At 28.7% G+C, this 27,573-nt stretch overlaps 1 protein-coding gene across 1 annotated transcript in view; it reads right to left on the bottom strand.

Annotated features, from left to right (window-relative positions):
• Positions 1-13,398: 13,398 nt before the first annotated feature.
• Positions 13,399-27,573, bottom strand: part of LOC139902222 (uncharacterized) — a 35,762-nt gene continuing 21,587 nt past the window's right edge. The window contains exons 2-3 of the mRNA XM_071884869.1: positions 14,023-14,454; positions 13,399-13,911 (exon numbers count right to left, since the gene is read on the bottom strand). Coding sequence (XP_071740970.1) covers positions 13,399-13,911; positions 14,023-14,454 — 945 coding nt within the window. The remainder of the gene's footprint in view (positions 13,912-14,022; positions 14,455-27,573) is intronic.

The raw sequence follows: 27,573 nt of genomic DNA, 5'->3' as shown, positions 1-27,573 counted from the left end.
ACATCATTCGATTCATATATATAAAACTACTTTATTCGAAGGTTTAAACTTGAAATCACTAGAACATAGTTTAGTTAATTCTAAACTTGTTCGCAAACAAAAGTTAATCCTTCTAACTTGACTTTTAAAATCAACTAAACACATGTTCTATATCTTTATGATGTGCTAACTTAATGATTTAAAACCTGGAAACACGAAAAACACCGTAAAACCGGACATACGCTGTCGTAGTAACAACACGGGCTGTTTTGTGTTTGATAATTAAAAACTATGATAAACTTTGATTTAAAAGTTGTTCTTCTGGAAAAATTATTTTTCTTATGAACATGAAACTATATCCAAAAATCATGGTAAAACTCAAAGTGAAAGTATGTTTTTCAAAATGGTCATCAAGATGTCGTTCTTTCGACTGAAATGACTACCTCTTACAAAAACGACTTGTAACTTATATTTCTGACTATAAACCTATACTTTTTCTGTTTAGATTCATAAAATAGAGTTCAATATGAAAGCATAGCAATTTGATTCACTTAAAACGGATTTAAAACGAAGAAGTTATGGGTAAAACAAGATTGGATATTTTTTTATTGTTGTAGCTACGGGAAATATTGTAACAATTCTATACAAATCATATCCTAGCTAACTTATATTGTATTATATATGTATTCTAATATATTATGTAATCTTGAAATACCATAGACATGTATGCAAATGTTTTGACATATCATATCGACCCATGTATATATATTATTTGGAACAACCATAGACACTCTATATGCAGTAATGTTTGAGTTTGCTATACAGGGTTGAGGTTGATTCCAAAAATATATATACTTTGAGTTGTGATCTAGCCTGAGACGTGTATACACTGGGTCGTGAATTGATTCAAGATAATATATATATCAATTTATTTCTGTACATCAAACTATGGACAACTAGTTGTAGGTTACTAACGAGGACAACTGACTTAATAAACTTAAAACATCAAAATGTATTAAAAATGTTGTAAATATATTTTGAACATACTTTGATATATATATGTATATATTTGTTATAGGTTCGTGAATCGACCAGTGGCCAAGTCTTACTCCCGACAAAGTAAAAATCTGTGAAAGTGAGTTATAGTCCCACTTTTAAAATCTAATATTTGGGGATGAGAATACATGCAGTTTTATAAATGTTTTACGAAATAGACACAAGTAAATGAAACTACATTATATGGGTGAATGATCGAAGCCGAATATGCCCCTTTTGCTTGGTAGCCTAAGAATTAGTAAACCGATCTACTAATTGATGCGAATCCTAAAGATAGATCTATTGCCATCCAAAGTACCGGATGCTTTAGTACTTCGAATTCGTTTTTATCATGTCCAAAGGATTTCCCAGAATGATAGGGGATATTCTTATATGCATCTTGTTAATGTCGGTTACCAGGTGTTCACCATATGAATAATTTTTATCTCTATGTATCGGATGTATATTGAAATATGAAATCTTGTGGTCTATTATTATGATTTGATAATATATAAGTTAAACCTATAACTCACCAACATTTTTGTTGACGTTTTAAGCATGTTTATTCTCAGGTGATTATTAAGAGCTTCCGCTGTTGCATACTAAAATAAGGACAAGATTTGGAGTCCATGCTTGTATGATATTATGTAAAAACTGCATTCAAGAAACTTATTTTTGATGTAATATATTCTTATTGTAAACCATTATGTAATGGTCGTATGTAAACGGTATATTTTAGATTATCAATATTTGATAATCTACGTAATGCTTTTTAAACCTTTATAGATAAAATAAAGGTTATGGTTGTTTTAAAAATGAATGCAGTCTTTGAAAAATGTCTCATATAGAGGTCAAAACCTCGCGACAAAATCAATTAATATGGAACGTTTATAATCAATATGAACGGGACATTTCAAAAGGGAGGTCACGGGTTCGAGCCTCGTCTGGGCAATTCTTTTTAGAAAAGCATTTTTGAAGGGTATACACTTTGATTTTTATTTCCATTATTATTATTATTATTATTATTATTATTATTATTATTATTATTATTATTATTATTATTATTATTATTATTATTATTATTATTATTATTATTATTATTATTATTATTATTATTATTAATGTTGTTATTGTTATTATTATTATTGTTATAATTTATTAATGATATTATTACTAAATATTATTAGGATTATAATTATTATTATTATTACCATGATTACAAGTAAAATGAACATTATTGTTGTTATTAGTAACATTATTAATAGAATTGTTATTATGAATTTTATCATTTAAGTATTAGTTATCATTAATATTGTATCTATTAACGACTAATATAAGAATTATCATTATTACTATGTAAACACAAATACTAAGATTAAAATTATTATCATTTTGTTATTAAGTAACACCATTATGTATTATTAATGTTATTATTAGTATATTAATATTGATTTGATATAAGTATTTACGATTAGAATCATCATCATCATTATTATTATTATTATTATTATTATTATTATTATAATTATTATTATAATTATTATTATTATTATTATTATTATTATTATTATTATTATTATTATTATTATTATTATTATTATTATTATTATTATTATTATTATGAAAACAATACAAACTATTATTTCTATTATTAATATTTGTATTAGTATAATTTTAGACTTATTATTATTAACAAAAGTATTATTATTAAGATTACCATTAGTAATAATATTGTTATAATAATTATTAGTATGTATTATTAGCAAAATTATTATTTTCATTATCATTATTATTAATACTAGTATTATTAATTAAATCACTACTAATATTATTTTAGTATTATTAAAATTACTATTTTAACAAACAAATGAAATATATACATATAAAATATATCAACTAATATATACATATATATTTATCATATAGAAACTCTAATATTAATTATTATTATTAACATGTTATAATGAAAGATAAACACTAGTTAAATAAAATATGTAAATTAATACATCTACATCCATATAACAAATAATTTAACAAGCATATTATTAATAATAATATATATATTTATTCGATTTCAATTATATGTGTTAATATAAAAATAAATGATATAGGTTCGTGAATCCAAGGCCAACCCTGCATTGTTCAGTATCGTTTTATGTATTTTTACTACAAAATACAGTATTGTGAGTTTCATTTGCCTTTTTACCCTTTATATTTTTGGGCTGAGAATACATGCGCAATTTTTATAAATGTTTTACGAAATAGACACAAGTAATTGAAACTACATTATATGGGTGAATGATCGAAGCCGAATATGCCCCTTTTGCTTGGTAACCTAAGAATTAGTAATCCGATCTACTAATTGACGCGAATCCTAAAGATAGATCTATTGGGCCTAACGAACCCCATCCAAAGTACCGGATGCTTTAGTACTTCGATATCTTTTTTATCATGTCCGAAGGATTTCCCGGAATGATCGAGGATATTCTTATATGCATCTTGTTAATGTCGGTTACCAGGTGTTCACCATATGAATGATATTTTTGTCTCTATGCATGGGACGTATATTTATGAGAACTGAAAATGAAAATCTTGTGGTATATTAAAATGATGGAAATGATTATTTATGTTAAACTAATGAACTCACCAACCTTTTGGTTGACACTTTAAAGCATGTTTATTCTCAGGTATGAAAGAAATCTTCCGCTGTGCATTTGATCATTTTAAAGATATTACTTGGAGTCATTCATGACATATTTCAAAAGACGTTGCTTTCGAGTCATTGAGTTCATCAAGATTATTATTAAGTCAATTATAGTTGGATATATTATGAAATGGTATGCATGCCGTCAACTTTTGATGTAATGAAAGTTTGTCTTTTAAAAACGAATGCAATGTTTCTAAAATGTATCATATAGAGGTCAAGTACCTCACGATGTAACCAAATGTAATGTATTCGTCCAGATGGATTAGGACGGGTCCTTTCAGTTGGTATCAGAGCAGTGGTCTTAGCGAACCAGGTCTTGCATTAGTGTGTCTAACTGATAGTTGTTTAGATGCATTAGTGGGTCTGGACTTCTACCGTGTCTGGATGTCAAAAGTTTTGCTTATCATTTTATGTCGAAAATTATTTGCTTATCATCCTTAAAGTCTAGACATATCTTAATGCCTCTATTGCATAGACAGTGTATAGATAAATTCATATCTTAGCGTATCTGTTATTGATACCTTTGCCTAACAGCTTCCGTAGATTCCTCCGTAACTTATGGGATTTTAGTATTATATATGCATATGTAAATTATGTATTACAGGGTACTAATCTACATTCTATAATCTATTTCTTATCGAAAATCTTTTATCTGATCGTACGAGATGAATCCCTCAACCAGTTCGAGTCCCTTAGATTCCGATAGCTATTCCGATAGTTATTCCGACAGCTATTCCGATATGGATTTCCACTCGAACTCCGAAAGCAGTGTAACCAGAATGGATCAACCAATTAGCCATCATCGATTCTGGAAGAATTAGGGATGAGTTCGTAGTCAATTTAATCAATGGAGACGCGAAGAAGGTGATCTTTTCCACCAACCAAATTGTCCTCTTGACGAATAACCCAAAGCACTTACCGGTGAATCAATCCGAAACACCATTTTCACCCTCATTTCTAGAGTAGCTCGACATGATTATATTCTATCCACAATTCTAAACCTTATTCATCCGCTCGTTCCGACTGACAAATCATTCCGGAATAATAGAAGAAGTCAACGAACTTCGCGCTCGAGTAATCAATTTGGAAAATGTGGTGCAAAATTTACCAGCTTCAGCAACATCACCGGCACTAACAGTACCATCAATAACAGCACCAGTACCATCAACAATTCATGCCTCAACATCATATTCTGTACCTTGAGTATAATCACCATTCTACATGACGTTCTACATCATTTATCTTCGTTCGACATGATGGTTATGTAACCTCTAATGTTTTAGAGATTATATATTCTTGTTCTAACGGTAAATCAGATGAGTTAATATCATATTAACTCATTAAATCCATGATTACATCTGAGAAATATATATATGTAAGTATATTTTCATAATGATTGTAAAAAAAAAAAAAAAATTCTTTTGTACAAACTGTTAATGGTGAAAATATTTTAACGGGTAGGTAATACCCTAGAAATATTTAGATTTCAAATTAATAAGTTACACTCTACATTCTTCGAATCTGATTCAATAGTCATTTACTATCCTACTTACAACCACAGAAGTACGAATCCGTTCATCACAGAATAATCATTTTCATTCAATTTCATATTTGGATTTTGACCTATTAGAATTCAACAAGTGGCATAATGAAGAAAACATTTGACAACATAAAATTTGTTAGAAACAAACAAATTAACTATGAGAAACTGTTAAGAATCCACGCTAACAAAATCCTAGCTAACTGTTCCTAGCTAACTGTTAATTCCATATTACATCTATTTATCGCAATTTATTTATCGCAATTTAATTCTCGCAATTTTATTTATCGTCATTTAATTTTCCGTTATTTATTTTACGCACTTTAAATATCGGGACACGTATACAAGGTTTTGACATATCATATCGATGCATCTATATATATTATTTGGAATAACCATAGACACTCTATATGTAGTAATGCTTGAGTTAGCTATACAGGGTTGAGGTTGATTCTACAATAATATATATACTTTGAGTTGTGATCGAGTCTGAGACATGTACACGGGTCACGATACATATTAATTAATTCGAATATTATATATTAAACTATATATGAATTATTGGACTGTTAACTGTGGACTATCGACTGTGGACTAATAACATTGGACAATTAAAATGAATTAAAATATTGATTATAACATATGAAACTAAACATTTCTTCAAGTTTTCCGCTTGATCTCATCTTAAACCTTATTTGTATCTTGACGATTACAATCTACGTTCAAACCTTTCATGATTCTTGAAAACATCTCAATCGAGAGGATGAACTAACCACACTTCATCTACGGAAGGAAAGATCGATGCAAATAGTTATGCGCCTGAAAAACTCTCAGAATCGAAGTAAAAGTTTTACACAAATCCGTACATGATCCTGTAAGCATTATTATTACCCAAAATAATTTGGTAATTTCTTTCAAAGCAGCAAATTTTGTCACAGCTCCAGCAAGTTAACTTCGACTTTTCGTCCGAAACAATCTTATATAACCTTGATATATATGCGTTCTCTTTTATTGTTACCAGAGAACCTTTTATATTTCATCATATTATCATCAGCGTTTAATCATCTAAAAATACAATTCTCCTGAAACCACCTCGGATTGATAACCGATGATTCAGATATCGTAGCATTAAATGCAGAGGAAACAGAAAAGTTGTAGATGGTCTAAACGGCCAAAAGTTTGATGATAAAGAAGGGAGTGTTAGGAACTCTTGATAAAAAAATTTGGTACTGAAAAAAAAAGATTGAGCAAACCATGAAGGAGACCAAGGCCAAATACAAGGACCATACCATATATTCAAAGAATCCAGGTAATTTTGGATCTGATGGAACCTTCAACGAATATCTTGCTCCGTACTCATGTTAAAATCTTGCGGAAAATCTTTCTTCATCAACCATCGAACTTAGAAATTCCAAAATATCATCATAAATATCTTCGATATTTCTGAGAATATTTTCATAAATATTCTCGTCCAAAATTATATACCTCTTCGTGCTTCCTGTGTTTCCTTATATTGAAAAGTTCTGTAAAATCTAAGTTTAATCTATGAATGAATTCTGGGGAAATGTAAAGAAATTGATGCATGAATTAGTATAATATAATGACACTTGATCAACGTGATTATATTACAGTAAGTCATGCTGAGTTTCTAATGAAACATGATGATTCACAGGCCATAACGTCATCATGTGCCATGTTACACGACTCTTACATTCTATCTAATCTATAAACATATCAAGAACATATTTTCTTGATAGTTCTACCTTTTCTCTTGAATTCTGGTAATCTAACCGATCAAGATCGAGCTATTACAATCTCTCTCTTAGAACATTAGTCATGTTTATTCGAAACTTCATACCTACGAATTCTGGACCATTACTTGCGAAAAGAAAACAAAAGCATGAAGCTTCGAAATAGAAAGGGGTATAAATCGCAGCAAATAAGAGAGAGCATTAACTGTAAATGACAATGATTATAGAAGACGGAAGCAGGGACTCCAAAATGTAAGGGAAAATATAAAGAACAATAACAACACAGAAATTACAAACCGTGTATATCAATGCGTATAGCAATATAAAGACACGGAAGAATTATAAATACAACAATTCCAAGAGCGAAGTGGAAGTAAACAGATTCCTCTGGTGGAAGTTGGAATAGAAGGATAATTGTTGCGATAGACAGAATGAGGTCAAGGATCAGAACTGGATTTAACATTTTCAAAATCTTTTAAAAGTATGGATTAAGGAAAAAAGTATAAGAGTAATGAAAATAGTGGAACGGTGGAGATAAATTTATAGTAAAATATCAGACATAGCAATCGAAACAGATTACCGCATTTAATTAAAGAAATCCTAAATTCCTTGTCCACTAAAGAATCAAATCCTATTTAGATTACGAAGATTCTCTCTAAATTCATGGAATTCCAGAAATCCACCATTACTACGTCAAAAGTTAAGACAAACTTGACTTTCCTCAATTCACTATTTTGTGATAGCTTCACTCGTACTCTTCGAGTAATCGAATTATCTTATCCATATTACTCAACACTAATAAAATTCTATTTATCAACTCATATTAGTCATGAAAACATTTTTATTGTTAGCCATGACGACCTCACTCAAATTTCGGGACGAAATTTCTTTAACGGGTAGGTACTGTGACGACCCGGAAATTTCCAACCAAATTTAAACTTAATCTTTATATGATTTCGATACGATAAGCAAAGTATGTAATGTTGAGTCTAGAAAATTTTTGAAAGATGTTCATATATTCAATTGACCTTCGACTGCTCTCGACGATTCATGAACAATTAATTGTAAATAGATATGTGTGTATGTATATATAAATAATAATTCGAAATATAATTTGAAGTATTATATGTTGTTGTTATTAAAAATTAATAAAATAAAAATAGGATATTATAATGATTATTATTTAAAATATATCTCTATATATAAATAAAGTATATTAAAATAAATATTAAATGATTGTAATACTCGTTTGATGTTTCGATTGATATTAAGGAAGTTAAATTCAAACTTATGAAGTTTTAAAATAAACGGTGTTACGAAAATGAGTTCTATAAATTTTAGGCTTATTAAAAATGTATTTAGGAACTATTTGTTAAGTTTTAACACTTTTTATATATTACCCAGAAATGAGAGGGACAGTTGATGTAATTTATATTTAACAAATTTAGGATCGAATTTTATATCATAATGACCAAAATAAATAAATATAGTTAATGTAAAAATATGGGATTTTCCTGAAGACTTTTATTCGCCACTGATTAATAACAGAATAAAATATAATATTCCTATTAAAACTGTCGGTAATTAGAATCCAAATGATTCGATGACTTTACTGTTTATGATCGATATCGTGATTGAATTGTGAATGAAAAAAAAAATTAATTTACTATTTGGGTTTTTGTTTCTGGTCTGCCCACTATCTCTTATGGTTACAGAGTAATATAGTTTAGGCATATAAAGACATCACTTATTATTTCCCACACTATTCTTCTTTTTCTTTTTGTTTGACACTGATTGAACTTTAGGATTTATTTATTTAAATAATGACATTGATTGGAAATCTCTTTTAATTATATGTTGAAATTCGTTTCATTCTTTTGGGAATTACATATACAATTGCATACATCCTATTCTATTAACCATATTTTTTGAGTATTCAATCAACTCAACACTAACTGTTCGAATGATTACTCCCTTTATTGTTACTACAATTGCTTGTATGATTAACAACCCCAAAACACCATCATCTATATTCATCGAATCATCAAAGCTCTTTTATGGTTTCCTTTTTCAGTTTCCTTAATTGTAGTTAACACCCAATTACCCAAAACCAGGTTAACTAAATTGCCACCACTTGTAAATCGAAGTACCACCACTACTCCACCATCATCAACATCCAACTTCATCCCCACCAAGAACTTTCGGTCACTACCTGCGTCATATAAACTCATCACCATCGAAATCATCATAGTACTGCTACAGAGAACCTGCAATTTAATTTGTTTTCGTTGCTACAGCTACTGCTACTGTTGAGTATTCTATTTCTGTCAAATTGAGAGCATCAACAAACCATCATCTTCATCCTCGCCATCTCTCCCTCTTATTTACTTTTTTTCTGGTTCGAATGCTACATAACCTGAACTGCTACTACATCTATTTATCTATTACAATCAAAGAATCTTTGTTGTCGTGAGATGTATTCTGGCCTAACACCATAACCCATTTGTGATTTTGTTTATATCAAGCAAGACCAACTTAACCCGTGTTTACTATACGGAGGAACAACAGTTGACAATCTAGTTTACTTACTTCTTATTTTGCTCGACTTAAAACAATACCACCAGACCGAACCATCATCAATTGCTCACCTGTTTCTATGGTCGACGAAGGCTAAAACTACCCCCTTCAATTTTTTCCGTTTCTTTCCTTTGATCAAATACAAGAACTCAAACACCATTAACACACCATCACTTCACTACTGCCGCTGCTGTGATTGTGTTTCTGTTTCAATCACCACCACAACCACCATCAAATCATTGAGTTTTATCCCAATACCATCAAACACCACCATATGAGGACTATTTGTTTTCCTGTTTCTATTTAAACACACCCAGTCCGAAGACCTCATCAAATCCACCAATAAAACCATTAATTACTACTCTTGTACAATCAAATATGAGTACAGAATATATTGAGGGATTTAAGAAATTGAGAGAATGATAAACGAACCGATTACCTGCTATTATCGATCGTTGTATTCAACTGTTAATATTGATCCCTGCTTGACCCTCACCTCATTGATTGCTATCTCTGCCCTCTGTTTCCGATCGGTCAACAACCCTAACCATTTATCCTCTTTTGAATGGCAATTGTTAAATGGATCACAAAATTGGTTCCCTTCATTTGTTTTGAAACTTGGATTGTTACATTAATTGGGCTATATTAATCGGGCCGTGATGTTTTGTTTTGCTTGGGCCGAGATCCGGTTGTTTGATTGAACAGTTTACGGGATTAGTAAATTACGTTCGTATTATAGGATAGAAAAACGGATCCAATCGAGTGGTCAGAGGAGTGTTCGGGTTAACGGGAGGTCGCGGGTTCGAGCCTCGTCTAGGGCAATTTTTTTTAGAAAAGCATTTTTGAAGGGTATACACTTTGATTTTTATTTCCATTATTATTATTTTTATTATTATTATTATTATTATTATTATTATTATTAATGTTGTTATTGTTATTATTATTATTGTTATAATTTATTAATGATATTATTATTAAATATTATTAGGATTATAATAATTATTATTATTTCCATGATTACAAGTAAAATGAACATTATTGTTATTATTAGTAACATTATTAATAGAATTGTTATTATGAATTTTATCATACAAGTATTAGTTATCATTAATATTGTATTTATTAACGACTAATATAAGCATTATCATTATTACTATGTAAACACAAATACTAAGATTAAAATTATTATCATTTTGTTATTAAGTAACACCATTATGTATTATTAATGTTATTATTAGTATATTAATATTGATTTGATATAAGTATTATTACGATTAGAATCATTATTATTATTATTATGAAAACAATACAAACTATTATTTCTATTATTATTATTATTATTATTAGTATTAGTATCATTTTAGACTTGTAATGCTAGTGCAGTATTAAACACCTGGAAAGTACGTAAGTTTATGAAGTATTAAACACCCGTTGAATGCTAGCGCGACTAGCCCGAGTGGGGATGTCAAACCCTATGGATCCATATCTAAGATTTGCGTTCATTGGTTCATTAACCAATGACTAAATGTTACCGAGCTAAGGGGAATCTTTGTGCCGTTATGTCACCCACACATATATAAAGTTTAAGTACTCGTGTCTAGTATGTAAAACATAAAAAGCGCATGTATTCTCAGTCCCAAAAATAGTTAAAGTAAAAAGGGAAGCTATAACTCACAGTGAATGTGCGGTAAAAGTCGCTATAAAAAGTATGCAAGTAGTAAGTCGGTCCGAAAGGTCCTCAACCTAAGTCAAAGGTTACTAAGTCAGTATATTGTACCCAAAATTTTAAAAGTGAATAAGTTAAGCCTTAAGTATCATCATCATCTTCATCATTCGTAAAAGATAAAGTAAGTTTTCAACAAGAATAGAGATCGAAACAAATGCTGACTTCGGACAGCTGCTACGACCTCTATACAAACCGAAAAGATGCGTGGTCTGTGGCCAAGGCTCCGTATGCGAGTCCTTGTACCGCTATCCATTTTTTAGATCCTAACTCGATGTCGTTTGACCATGGCGATGGTTCAAGCGCGAGTAGGTCAGAATTTTCAGCACGTCATTACAAAGGCGTAGTGATTTTCAGAAGACTATAAATCCTAAACCGTATATCGGATTTAGGCGAGTCTTGAACGAAAAGTCATCTACTCGAACCGAAATATCTGAAAATCAATTTTACAGAAGTTATAGGAGTCTGATCAGACACCGAAAAACAGAAAACAAATGCTCCGGTGCGTTCCTTGGTGCTTGATGCTCATCACGGTTCTCATCCTTGATGCGTGTAAGCTTCAAGTGTACAACTCTTTGATGTTTTAGCATCAATTTGACCAAGTTTTAACCATCAACATACAACTAAGAGTAAAAGCTAACATTTTACAAGTTTTGAACATCAAGGTTGTCTCTTTATTGCATAAACACAATAAAGCTTCAACCTTTGTCCTTTTGACACAAGTTTATGCATCTTCATCATATGAGATGATGATGAAGACTTGATTTTTATCACCATAAAAATCATAAAAGGTTCCAAGTAAGTGAGATATACAATAATAACTTAGATCTCAAGTATTAAGAAACCCTAAGCTAGAAAGCTTGGATATTTACAACATTAATGAGACCATAAGCTAGAAAGCTAAGACCTAGTAAAGTAATGAGACCATAAGCTAAAAAGCTAAGATCTAAACAAAATAATGAAAACCCTAAGCTAGAAAGCTTGGATCTTTAATGTTCTTGAAGATCATTAAAGCAAAAGGCTAGATCTTCAAGTTTCATGAAGATCATAAACACAAGTTTTGATCTTTTTAACAAAATAAAGAGATCATAAGCTAGAAAACTTAGATCCAACAAAGTAATGAAGATTCAAAGCTATAAAGCTTGAATCTTTCATGTTCTTGAAGGATTCAAATCAAAGTTTGAAACTTTAAGATATAACAAGATCAAAAAGCTAAAGAGCTTGATCTTATGAAGATGATGATGATGTCGTGTATAAGAAGAAAAGAAGAAGAAGAAGAAGAAAATTTAAAACTTACAATTTTTAGTGTGAGAAAGACTAGAGAGAGAATTAGAGAGCAAGTGTGTGTAAAATGTGAATGAGATCAAGTGTGAAATGGGTGAAATAAGCTTGGTATTTATAGTGGTGGAGGGTGGTGGTAGCCGTGGGTTTTGGGGGGACAAAAGGGGACAACTTTTTCTTTTTGCTTAGTGGTGGTCTAAAGGTGGTGCTTGTTGTTGGGATCCCATGCAACATGTATGGTAATGGTTAACAAAAATACTAGTACGTTGGCTCATATTAATGGGTTTTTGTCTTACATTTTAATGGGTCATAAACTTATTAAAGTTGGGCTAACTTAAAAGTCCAATAACTAGAGTAGGGTGGGCTTAATTCCAATAAGGTAGAAAGTCCAACAAGACTAACTAGTGTGCATTAGTAAATTACTAAGCGTAATTAAGCAACCAATAAGCCAAGTAATTGTTATTAGAAAATAACAATTAGTTTTACGTAGTCATAATATTAAATTATGACCAAAATTAATCGTGTACAGAGTACATAGCTCGTTCTAAACGTCCAGTGACACTAACGGTCATAAAAGAATTCGAGGATCAAGTTAAGTCACTACGTACTTAATAACACGTTTTAAAATATAAACGAAAGTAATCAACATGAATAATGATCCCAGGATATAATATAGCTCAGTACGCACAAATACGTAGTTTCGTGAAAATAATAAGCACACAAATATAAGTCGAAAAAGTCGGGTCGTTATATGAAATACCTCCCGCTTCAACCTTCTCTTTCAAACATAAATGCAAGCCTTCCATTACCAAAAGAAAAAAAATGGGCTCAACGGGTCCCCTTGACGAAGGCCCCGATGTAGACGAAATTCCCCAGTAGGACTCCCATTCACGAGAACAGACGTACGTGCAGATTGTAAGCACATATGAATCCACCCGCGCCAAGTATTACCAAACCCTAACGATACAAGCATATGATCCAAAAAATCCCAACTTACAGTATCGTACGCCTTTTCAAAGTCAACTTTGAAAATCATTAGCTTCCGTTTTTTAAGTTTATACCAACTCATCAACTCGCTGATAATCATAGGTCCGTCGAGAATTTGTCTACCTTTAATGAAAGCAGACTGTTCCTTGCTAATAATTTTATCGATCACTGCAGCAAAGCGATTAGCTAAAATTTTAGTAATAATCTTGTATTGAACGCCTATAAGTGAGATCGGTCTATAATCCTTAATACACGAAGGGTTAGATACTTTCGGAATTAAAGTAATAAAAGCGGATGACGCACCTTTAGGCATACGAAAATCAATAAATGCCTATTGAATCGAAAAGACTAAATCATTTTTAATGAGATCCCGATACTTCTTTATGAATAAGAACGTAAATCAATCCGGGCCCGGTGATTTATCACTTCCACAGTTCCATACCGCAGCTCGAATCTCACTTTCCAACACCACATTTTCAAGAGTAGCATTATCGGCAGTTGACAACTGATTAGCATGATTAAAATTTGGAAAGTTTTCATTGAGCTGAACACGATTAAATTTGACTCGGTAATATTCTTTGAACGCATTTTCAACAATCGTTGGGTCCGTAATCCAAACTATGTTCAAAGACAACCCATGAATGGATTGCTTATTCATACGTTGTTTCAACAAACCGTGGAAGAATTTTGAATTTTCGTTGCCTTCTATATCCCATTTAACTTTCGATTTTTGGACAATGTCACTTTCTTCAATATCTTGAAAAGCTAAAATCTCAGCTAGAAGCCTGCTCCTTTCTTCGAGCTCAATCTCAGAAACACAATTATCATCTATTTTAGCTTCAATCACCCTTAGACTTTCAATTGCTAATTGAACCTGGGATTGAACGTTATTACGTGTTGTAAACCCATGGTTTAATGACACTCTTCAACAGCTTCCATTTATCATGTAGATCCACTGTTGGTGATTTTAGTGTCATCCAACGTACATTTTAGTTAGTTGTGATTTACTTGAATGCAGATGTTAGCTAGCTATACTTATCAACGGGTTCGGAGAGTGTGGATTACACGCCCGTAAGAGTTGGCTGCTAACTGTCACGCAAAATGCGGGGGTCAAGGGGGCTGCGCCCCCTTGAGGGGTCCGAGGGGCAGCGCCCCTGGCGGGGTCCAAGGGGCAGCGCCCTGGCTGGGTTCCCGCCTAAGTTGAAGGGTTACACCCTTTCGGTTTTACATAGAAACATTGCATTCGAATAAGTGTCAGCGAATAGTTGTGCCTTTTGGTATAACCGAATTTCCCGCCTAAGTTGAAGGGTTACACCCTTTCGGTTTTAACTGTTTTCCTATAACAGTTTTGTGATGACCCAGAAATTTTTGACCAAATTTAAACTTAATCCTTATGATAAGCAAGGTCTGTAATGTTAAGGTCTCAAAAAGCTTTGAACTATGTTCTTGTATACAATTGACCTTCGACTGTTCCCGACGATTCATGAACAATTATTTGTAAATGAATATACTTATAAATATAAATATAAATGTATGTCTTTATATAATAATTGAAAATAATAAAAATATTAAAATTGAATATGTAAAATGAGATACAAAATAATTTAGTTGCAATTAAAATGAGTTTAATATAAACATATGATTTATATATATATATAATTGTTATTATATGTATATGTATAATGTAAAATATGTATAAAAATTTAAGACTCAATATAAGTTATTATATAACGTATATTATATAGTTATATTATACAGCAATAATATGTAATACTAATATATTAAATTTAATTACAAATATAGTTGTTATAATAATATTGTTATTACTTTAAATCTTGATATCATTACTAGTGTTGTTAATATTATTATTTTACACACACACACACACATATATATATATATATATATATATATATATATATATATATATATATATATATATATATATATATATATATATATATATATATATATATATATATATGAATTTGTTATATATAAATTGATATAGTATCATTATAATTAGTATTATTATTAGTACTAATAATAATATTATTGTTATCAATTTAAAAGTATATTATTATCAATATTTTAGTTATTTATATCATTATTAGTATTATTATTAATATTATCATTTATATTATAATTATGGTATTATTAGTATTTTTTTTTATTATTATTACTAATATTAATGGAATTATATTTAGTAATATATTTATTAACTCTTAATATAAAATAATCCGTATTATATATAAATGATAGATATAAACGCGTATTTATTTTTATATCACTATCTGATTCATTTTTTTTTTTTATTCTTCTTCTTATCTATACTTCTGTTACATCTGTGAAAATGTCGACTAGTAGCAACCCTACCATAAGACTTTGATCAATTATTTTTGAGGAATCAATCCTTCGAACAGCCTTATTAACTCACTTCTGCGAATTCACAAAACACAACAGATGCTTATAATTTATTTTATTTTCTTTCTTTCTTTCTCCTCTGTACGCCTCATTTTTTTTTTCTTAATTCAATTTCGAACTAATTTGAAAAATCTATAAATGCTATTGTGTTAGGAATCATTTAGTTAATCTATCTGCAAGTTTTTAGTTTTCAATTTCATTGATTGAATTCTAATTCATGAAGTCAAAGTTTTTGAAACAAAAGTCAAAGTTTGTGTTCATAGTGAAATTTGTAAATATTATGATGTTTCTGCTAAAATTAACGATCCATAAAGTTTTTAATTATGATTTAAAACATGTTTTATGTTGTAAATATATTGTATAACATCCTCAAATTTAAGAATCAAAGTTTATTTTTTTTTTAAAACAGCGAACTGCACAGCAGTTTATTTTTTTAATTTTTTTTATTTCGTTTTCGTTTTTCTATTAATACAACCATTTAAGATTGATGACTTTTAATTATTTGGAGAATATAAAACATTGTTGTTATGATTATATGAATTTGGGTCGATTGAATGTTAATTGAAGAAGATGAAGTTGAGCATAAAAATGATTTCGGGTTATATATATATATATATATATATATATATATATATATATATATATATATATATATATATATATATATATATGGGAAGAGTTTTAATCAGAAAAAACATGTGTGGAGCCGTGGTTAAGTGTGTTAGTGAGGGAACGAGAGGTCGAGGGTTCGAGTCCGGGTGATGGTGAATTTTTTTTGAAAAAGGCTTATAAGGTAGTTTTATCTCTATTATCATTATTTTGTTATTATTATTATTATTATTATTATTATTATTATTATTATTATTATTATTATTATTATTATTATTTATTATTATTATTATTATTATTATTATTATTATTATTATTATTATTATCATCATTAATATTATGATTGTTATTATTACGTTAAAAATTAGGATATGATTATTATTATTATTATCATTTTAGTTAATATTAAGTGATATCACTAAATATTATTATTATTAGTACTATTATTATTATTATTATTATTATTATTATTATTATTATTATTATTATTATTATTATTATTATTATTATTATTATTATTACTATTATTATTATTATTATTATTATTTGTTATTATTATGATTACCATGATTACTAAAATAAGTATAAGATAATATGTGATTGTGATTGTATTAGGTATGATTAAAGTTATGATATATTAAGATAATACTATGGATATAACCATGATATGTATAATAAATACTAATACGATATACGTAGAAGTATAGAGATGTAATGATGTAAAAATTGCATTTAAAACGATGCATATACGAATAAGTAAACTCTATGAACATGATTTTAATGGGAAATAAGTATATAACTTGTTATATATAAATATTACTAATAAATACAATATATATTGATTATAATTTTCTGTATATAAATATAAGCATATATTTTTAAATGGCGTATTAATAAGTATATAAATATTTATTAATAATGTAAAATATTACGTTTTCATATAACTATATAATTTATATTTACTTAAAATATTAACATATTAAAAACTTTGAATATTTAAACATAGTGATATAAATTATGTATTAAAAATATTTAACATGTACTTACTACATTTATATTAATAAATGTATTATGATAATTCAAATATAAATATTAGTTATTAAAATTATTAATGTAATGATATAATAAATATTATATAATCAAAACTTTTAATATATAAATACTATGATATTAATATATAAACATATAAATTATTACTATAACATTTATATCACTAGTAATATATAAATCTGCTCGATTACGATTATGTGTATTAATATATATACACAAATGATATAGGTTCGTGAATCCGAGGCCAACCCTGCATTGTTCAGTATCGTCGTATGCATATTTTTACTACAAAATATCGTATGGTGAGTTTCATTTGCTCCCTTTTTAAATTCTTTTGCAATATATATTTTTGGAACTGAGAATACATGCGCTGCTTTTATAAATGTTTTACGAAATAGACACAAGTACTTAAAACTACATTGTATGGTTGAATTATTAAACCGAATATCGCCCCTTCAAGTCTGGTAACCTAAGAATTAGGAAAATGGCCCCTAATTGACGCGAATCCTAAAGATAGATCTATGGGCCTAACAAACCCCATTCTAGAATTTGGAATGCTTTAGTACTTCGATTTAAATGGTGATTGCAATTGCCAATATTTATGGCATACTTGTGAGTATGCGGGGAATATTCTATATACATTATGTTAATGTCGGTTACCAGGTGTTCATCATACGAATGGATTTTATACACTTGCGAGTGTAATGATATTTATGAAAAATGAGAATCTTGTGGTCTATTAAAATATTGAAATGATTGATTACGATAAACTTATGAACTCACCAACCTTTTGGTTGACACTTTAAAGCATGTTTATTCTCAGGTATTAAAGAAATCTTCCGCAGTGCATTTGCTCATATTAGAGATATTACTTGGAGTCATTCATGACATATTTCAAAAGACGTTGCATTCGAGTCGTCGAGTTCATCAAGATTATTACTAAGTCAATTATAGTTGGATATATTATGAAATGGTATGCATGCCGTCAACTGTCGATGAAATGAAAGTTTGTCTTTTAAAAACGAATGCAATGTTTGTAAAATGTATCATACAGAGGTCAAGTACCTCGCGATGTAACCAAATGTAATGTATTCGTCTAGATGGATTAGAACCGATCGCTACATAGGGTATCAGAGCGGTGGTCTTAGTGAACCAGGTCTTGCATTAGTGTGTCTAACTAGTAATTGTTTAGATGCATTAGTGGGTCTGGACTTCGACCGTGTCTGCATGTCAAAAGTTTTGCTTATCATTTTTGTCGAAAAATTACCTGCTTATTATTTTTAGTCTAGACACATCATACTGCAATGATTGCATGAATAGTGTATAGACAAAATTCATATCTTAGCGTATCTGCTAATTCATATCTTAGCATATCTGTTATTGTTACCTTTGCCTGACAGATTCCGTAGATTCCTCTATAACTTATGGGATTTTAGTATTATATATGCATATGTAAATTATGTATTGCAGGGTACTAATCTACATCCTATAATCTATTTCTTATCAAAAATCCTTCATCTGATCGTACGAGATGAATCCCTCAACCAGTTCGAATTCCTCGGATTTTGACAGCTATTTCGATATGGAGTTTCACCAAAGCTCCGGAAGCAGAGTCACCAGAATGAATCAGCCAATCAGCCATCCCCAATTCATTTGATGAGTTCGTAGTCTACTTAATCATTGGAGACAAGAAGAAGCGATCCCTTTCATCCACCATATTGTCCTCTGGGCGAAGAACCTGCAGCATTCACCAGCGAACCAATCCGAAACACCATTTTCACTCTCATTTCCCGAATATCTCGCCACGATGATATTCTACCTAAAATTCTAAACCTTATTCATCTGTTTGTTCCAACTGACAATCATCCCGGTGTAATAGAAGAAGTCAACGAGCTTCGCACCCGAGTTGTAGCTTTTGAAAATATGGTGGAAAACGTACCAGCTTCAGCAACATCACCGGCACCAACAGTACCATCAGTAACAGCACTCGTACCATCAACAATCCATGCCTCAACATCTCATTCTGTATCTCGAGTATAATCATCGTTCTACGTATCGTTCTACATCAATTATCTTCGTTCTTCATGACGATTATGTAATCTCTAATATTTTAGAGATTATGTATTCTAGTTTTGACGGAAAATCAAATGAGATTAATATCATATTAACTCATTAAATTCATGATTACATTTGAAGAAAATATATATGTAACTATATTTTCATAAAGTTTGTAATTAAAAATTCTTTGTATAAACTGTTAATGGTGAAAATATTTTAACGGGTAGGTAATATCCGAGGAATATTCAGATTTCACATTAATAAGTACACTGTACATTCTTTCAAATCTAATTCAACAGTCATTTACTATCCTATTTACAACCACCGATATACGTATCCGTTCACTGCCGAATAACCATTTTCATTCAATTTCATATTTGGATTTTGATCTATCAGAATCCAACAAGTGGCATACTGAAGAAAACGTTGGACAAAATAAAATTTGTTAGAAACAAACAAATTGACTATGAGAAATTTTGTTAAGAATCTACGCTAACTGCTCCTAGCTAACTGTTCCTAGCAAACTGATTACATTTTATTTATCGCAATTTAATTATTGCAATTTATATTCTCACAATTTTATTTATCGTCATTTAATTTCTGTTATTTATTTTACGCACTTTAAATATCGGGACACGTATACAAGGTTTTGACATATCATATCGACACATCTATATATATTATTTGGAATAACCATAGACACTCTATATGCAGTAATGCTGGAGTTAGCTATACAGGGTTAAGGTTGATTCTACAATAATATATATACTTTGAGTTGTGATCGAGTTTGAGACATGTACACGGGACACGATACGTATTAATTAATTCGAATATTATATATTAAACTATATATGAATTATTGGACTGTTAACTGTGGACTATCGACTGTGGACTAATATTATTGGACAATTAAAATAAATTAAAATATTGATTATAACATATGAAACTAAACATTTCTTCAAGTTTGCCACTTGATTTCATCTAAAACCTCATTTATATTTTGTCGATTACTATCTGCGTTCAAACCCTTCATGATTCTTGAAAACACCTCAATCGAGAGGATGAACCAACCGCACTCCATCTATGGAAGAAAAGATTGATGCATATAGTTATGCACCTGAAAACACTCGGAACCTGAGTAAATGTTTAACATGTATCGGTGCTAGATCCTTTAGCATTATTATTACCCAAAATAACTTTACAATCCCTTTTCAAGGTAGTAAATTTTGGTCACGTCTCCAGTAAATCAACTTCAACCATCATTTAGATTAGCCTTATTATAACTTTAATATATACGTTTGCTCTTCGTCATCGTTACCGGGGAACCTTTTATATTCCACCATATTACCATCAGCGTTTAATCATCTAAAAACACAATTCTCTTGAAACCACCTCGGATTGATGACTGATGATTCATATATGGTAGCATTAAATGTAGAGGAAACAGCAAAATTGTAGATGGTCTAAACGGCCAAAAGTTTGATAATAAAGAATGAAATGTTGGGAACGCTCGATAGAAAATTTGGTACTGAAAAACAGATTGAGCTAACTCTGAAGGAGACCAAGGATAAATACAAGGACCATACCCTATATTCAAAGAATCCAGATAATTATGGATTCGTTGAAAATCTTTAGAGAATATCTTGCTCCGAAGTCATGTTAAAATCTTGCGGAAAATTTTTCTTCATCAACCTTCGAACTTGGAAATTCTAAAATATCATCATAAATATCATCGATATTTCTAAGGATATTTTCATAAATAATCTTGTCCGATATTAATTATCTCTCTGCTCTATCTGTGTTATATCATAAAAGAAACTGTTTTTGTTTCTAAAATTCTGAAAAATTCGAATTTGAATTATGAATGATTTTGAAGTAGTGTTGAAAATTGATGCATGAGTTAGTATAATATAATGACACTTGATCAACGTGATTATATTACAATAAGTCATGCTGAGTTTCTAATGGAATGTGATGATTCACAGATTATAATGTCATCATGTGCCGTGTTACACGACTCTTACATTCTATCTAATATATAAACGTATCAAGAACATAAATTCCTGATAAATCTATCTTTTCTCCTGAAATCTGGTGATTTAACCAATCAAGATCGTGCTATTACAATCTCTCTCTTAGAACATTTGTTATGTTCATCCGAAATTACATACCTAAGAATTCTGGACCATTACTCGCTTGACTTAAAAGTCAGGAAGAGAAGACAAGAGCATGAAGCTCCGATATATAAGGGAAAATATAAAGCTCAATGACAACACCGAAATTACAAACCGTGTATATTAATACGAATAGCAATACAAAGACACGGTAGAATTAAGAATAGTATCACCCCAAGGTAATAGTGAAAGTAAACAGATTTTTCTGGTGGAAGGTTGAAAGGAAGAATGACAGAAATGATAATTAGGAAAATATCAAGGATTAGAATTGGATTAAGCATTTTCACAATCTTTTGGATGTATGAACTAAGAAAGAAAGTATAGGAATGGTGAGAATAATGGAACGGAAGAGCTTAATTTATAATGGAAGTATCAGACAGAGTAATCAAGGTAGATCACCGTATTTAATTATAGAGATCTTAATTTTCTTATTCACCGAAGAATCATATCTTTTAGTTTTCGAAGATTTTTCTTTAAATCCCTTGAATTCCGTAATTCAACCATGACTAGTCAAAAGTTATGATGAAACTTGTCTTTCTCATTTCACTCTTTTACGATAACTTCACTCATACTTTTCGAGTAATCCAATTGTTTTATCTATATTACTCAATGGTAATAAAACTCTATCTATCAACTCATATTCGTCATGAAAACATTCTTATTGTTAGGCATGACGATCACATTCAAATTTCGGGACGAAATTTCTTTAACGGGTAGGTACTGTGATGACCCGGAAATTTTTGACCAAATTTAAGCTTAATCCTTATAGAATTCCGACACGATAAGCAAAGTCTGTAATGTTAAGGTCTCAAAAAGCTTTGAACTATGTTCTTGTATACAATTGACCTTCGACTGTTCCCGACGATTCATGAACAATTATTTGTAAATGAATATATTTATATATATACTTATAAATATAAATATAAATGTATGTCTTTATATAATAATTGAAAATAATAAAAATATTAAAATTGAATATGTAAAATGAGATACAAAATAATTTAGTTGCAATTAAAATGAGTTTATATATAAACGTATGATTTCTATATATATAATTGTTATTATATGTATATGTATAATGTAAAATATGTATAAAAATTTAAGACTCAATATAAGTTATTATATAACGTATATTATATAGTTATATTATACAGCAATAATATGTAATACTAATATATTAAATTTAATTACAAATATAGTTGTTATAATAATATTGTTATTACTTTAAATCTTGATATCATTACTAGTGTTGTTAATATTATTATTTTACATATATAATATTAGATATGAATTTGTTATATATAAATTGATATAGTATCATTATAATTAGTATTATTATTAGTATTAATAATAATATTATTGTTATAAATTTAAAAGTATATTATTATTGATATTTTAGTTATTTATATCATTATTAGTATTATTATTAATATTATCATTTATATTATAATTATGGTATTATTAGTATTTTTTTATTATTATTACTAATATTAATGGAATTATATTTAGTAATATATTTATTAACTATTAATATAAAAAAATCCATATTATATATAAATGATAGATATAAACGCGTATTTATTTTTATATCACTATCTGATTCATTTTTTTTATTTTTATTCTTCTTCTTATCTATACTTCTGTTACATCCGTGAATATGTCGACTAGTAGCACCCCTACCATAAGACTTTGATCAATTATTTTTGAGGAATCAATCCTTCGAACAGCCTTATTAACTCGCTTCTGCGAATTTACAAAACACAACAGATGCTTATTATTTATTTTATTTTCTCTCTTTCTTTCTCCTCTATATGCCTCATTTTTTTTCTTAATTCAATTTTGAACTAATTTGAAAAATCTATAAATGCTATTATGTTAGGAATCATTTAGTTAATCTATCTGCAAGTTTTTAGTTTTCAATTTCATTGATTGAATTCTAATTCATGAAGTCAAAGTTTTTGAAACAAAAGTCAATGTTTGTGTTCATAGTGAAATTTGTAAATATTATGATGTTTCTGCTAAAATTAACGATCCATAAAGTTTTTAATTATGATTTACAACATGTTTTATGTTGTAAATATATTGTATAACATCCTCAAATTTAAGAATCAAAGTTTATTTTTTTTTAAACAGCGAACTGCACAGCAGTTTATTTTTTTATTTCGTTTTCATTTTTCTACTAATACAACCATTTAAGATTGATGAATTTTAATTATTTGGAGAATATAAAACATTGTTGTTATGATTATATGAATTTAGGTCGATTGAATGTTAATTGAAGAAGATGAAGTTGAGCATAAAATTGATTTCAGGTTATATATATATGGGAAGAGGTTTAATCAGAAAAAACATTGATGGAGCCGTGGTTAAGTGTGTTAGTGAGGGAACGAGAGGTCAAGGGTTCGAGTCCGGGTGATGGCGAAATTTTTATAAAAAAGGCTTATAAGGTAGTTTTATCTCTATTATCATTATTTTGTTATTATTATTATTATTATTATTATTATTATTATTATTATTATTATTATTATTATTATTATTATTATTATTATTATTATTATTATTATTTATTATTATTATTATTATTATTATCATCATTAATATTATGATTGTTATTATTACGTTAAAAATTAGGATATGATTATTGTTATTATCATTTTAGTTAATATTAAGTGATATCACTAAATATTATTATTATTATTATGAGTACTATTATTATTATTATTATTATTATTATTATTATTATTATTATTATTATTATTATTATTATTATTATTATTATTATTATTATTATTATTATTATTATTATTATTATTATTATTATTACTATTATTATTATTTGTTATCATTATAATTACCATGATTACTAAAATAAGTATAAGATAATATGTGATTGTGATTGTATTAGGTATGATTAAAGTTATGATATATTAAGATAATACTATGGATATAACCATGATATGTATAATAAATACTAATACGATATACGTAGAAGTATAGAGATGTAATGATGTAAAAATTGCATTTAAAATGATGCATATACGAATAAGTAAACTCTATAAACATGATTTTAATGGAAAATAAGTATATAACTTGTTATATATAAATATTAGTAATAAATACAATATATATTGATTATAATTTTCTGTATATAAATATAAGCATATATTTTTAAATGGCGTATTAATAAGTATATAAATATTTATTAATAATGTAAAATATTACGTTTTCATATAACTATATAATTTATATTTACTTAAAATATTAACATTTTAAAAACTTTGAATATTTAAACATAGTGATATAAATTATGTATTAAAAATATTTAACATGTACTTACTACATTTATATTAATAAATGTATTATGATAATTCAAATATAAATATTAGTTATTAAAATTATTAATGTAATGATATAATAAATATTATATAATCAAAACTTTTAATATATAAATACTATGATATTAATATATAAACATATAAATTATTGATGTTATGCTAGGTGTATATGAAATAGCTTAAATTTTACTAGGAAATACTATTAAATACGATACAATTTTACACAAGATATTTATTTATTTATAGAATGGATATACTTAAACCTTGCTACAACACGTATAGGCAGTGTACCTAATCATACAGTAGTGTAGTTTTTAGTAAGTCCGGTTCGTTCCACAGGGAAAAATCTTTAACCAAAGCTTAATGCTATATTAGTTTTAATTTATAAAAATACAAATATATATAAGTAATATTATTATTATAAAAAGGGGGTTTTTACCGTTTAATGACCGGTTTGTTGATTTTAAAACTTTAGTCGCAGTTAAAACCTAATGTAAAATATTAAATAAATAAAAGACTTAATTTAAAGCGTAAAGTAAATAACGATAATGAAATTGCGATAAATAAAAGTGCGATGAAATAAAATACAATAATTAAAAAGTGCGTTAATTAAAAGTGCAATTAAATACAATGACAATAAATAAAAGTGCGATAATTAGAAGTGCAATTAAATATAAAATAAAGGAAATTAAATATGAAATAAAAGAATTATGCTTATTTAAACTTCCGTAATCATGATGTTTGACGTGTTGATTTTAGTTTTATGCCCATGGGTTAATTTTCCTTTGTGCTGGATTATTAATATGTCCGTCTGGTTTTTGTCCATAACAGTCCATCAGTCATAAATATAAATTGCGAGTATCCTCGTCAAATTATCCTTATACCCGAAGTCAAATATTCTAACTAATTGGGGACTTAAACTGTAACAAGATTTAAATACTTTGTTATCAATTATGCCAAGTGTCCTTGTACATAATTTCATCCCTGTTTTAATAATTCCATAGACTATTAATCAATTCCCGTGTCCGGTTAAATGAACGATTATTCGTACATATAAATACCCGCCCATCGTGTATGATCGAGTGTATATGGTTATTTATAGGGACGTCCAATTGTAAATTTTTATATTAAAATTAACAAACTATCATTTAGTTAAACAAATATAAAGCCCATTAATAGCCCATAGTCTAATTTCTACAAGTGTCGTTCTTTTGTCCAAACCCCAATTATGGTACAAAGCCCAATTACCCAATTTTACTAATTAGCCCAACATCATGATTACTTCGTTTTAAATAAGCATAATAATAACTTAGCTACGAGACATTAAATTAAAAAGGTTGAACATAACTTACAATGATTAAAAATAGCGTAGCGTTACACGGACATAATTTCGACTTACACCCTTACAACATTCACTAACATACCCTTATTATTAGGATTTAAAATTAAAATTAAAATTAAAATATATATATATATAATTTACGTATGATGAAGAAGGAAAAAGATGATTAAAAAACGATCAAAATGCGTTGGCTTTTATAGGCATTTTTGTCCAGGGTATCTCCGCGAGTCGCGGTATTTTTTCACTACAAACTCCGTAACTCGCGGAGTTTGCTTTTACAGCTCACACAAGTTTGGATCTTCTTTGCCGATGGTATTTAAATATAAATATAATATATAAATAATTTTTAAGAATTATTTAAATATTATATTATATTTATATGCATAGTTGACTCGTAATTTTTAGTCCGTTGCGTCGAGCGTTGAGAGTTGACTCTGGTCCCGGTTCCGGATTTTCGAACGTCCTTGCGTACAATTTAATATCTTATACTTTGCGTTTTGTAACTTGTACTCTTGTCATTTTTAGACGTTTCTTATCAATAATTGGAACCTCTTTGATTGTATTTTGTACTTTTGAGCTTTTTGGTCGTTTGCGTCTTCAATTCATCGAATCTATCTTTTGTCTTCACCTTTTATTATTTAAACGAATATCACTTGTAAATAGAACAATTGCAACTAAAAGCTTGTCTTTCTTAAGGAATAATGCTATGAAATATATGTTCGTTTTTAGCATTATCAAATATTCCCACACTTGAGCGTTGCTTATCCTCAAGCAATATAGTCTTGAAATACTAGAATCACTTCTTTATTCTTCACACTTTGTACATCGGTGATTTCTTTACGGCGGTATAAACAATGGTAGTAACGATGTGGTTTACAGTCCCACATGACTATAAAATTTAGATCCTTTAAGGAAATTGGATCTTTATGAAAACATTTGATCTTTTGAAAATTAAATCTAGCTTTTACCCTAGATAAGTTTTCCGGAATAACCCTTCACCG

Source organism: Rutidosis leptorrhynchoides, chromosome 3 (genome assembly GCF_046630445.1).
Source record: "Rutidosis leptorrhynchoides isolate AG116_Rl617_1_P2 chromosome 3, CSIRO_AGI_Rlap_v1, whole genome shotgun sequence".
Taxonomy (NCBI): Eukaryota; Viridiplantae; Streptophyta; class Magnoliopsida; order Asterales; family Asteraceae; genus Rutidosis; species Rutidosis leptorrhynchoides.
The sequence above is the reverse complement of the archived record's forward strand: the minus strand, read 5'-3'. Positions and strand labels throughout refer to the sequence as shown.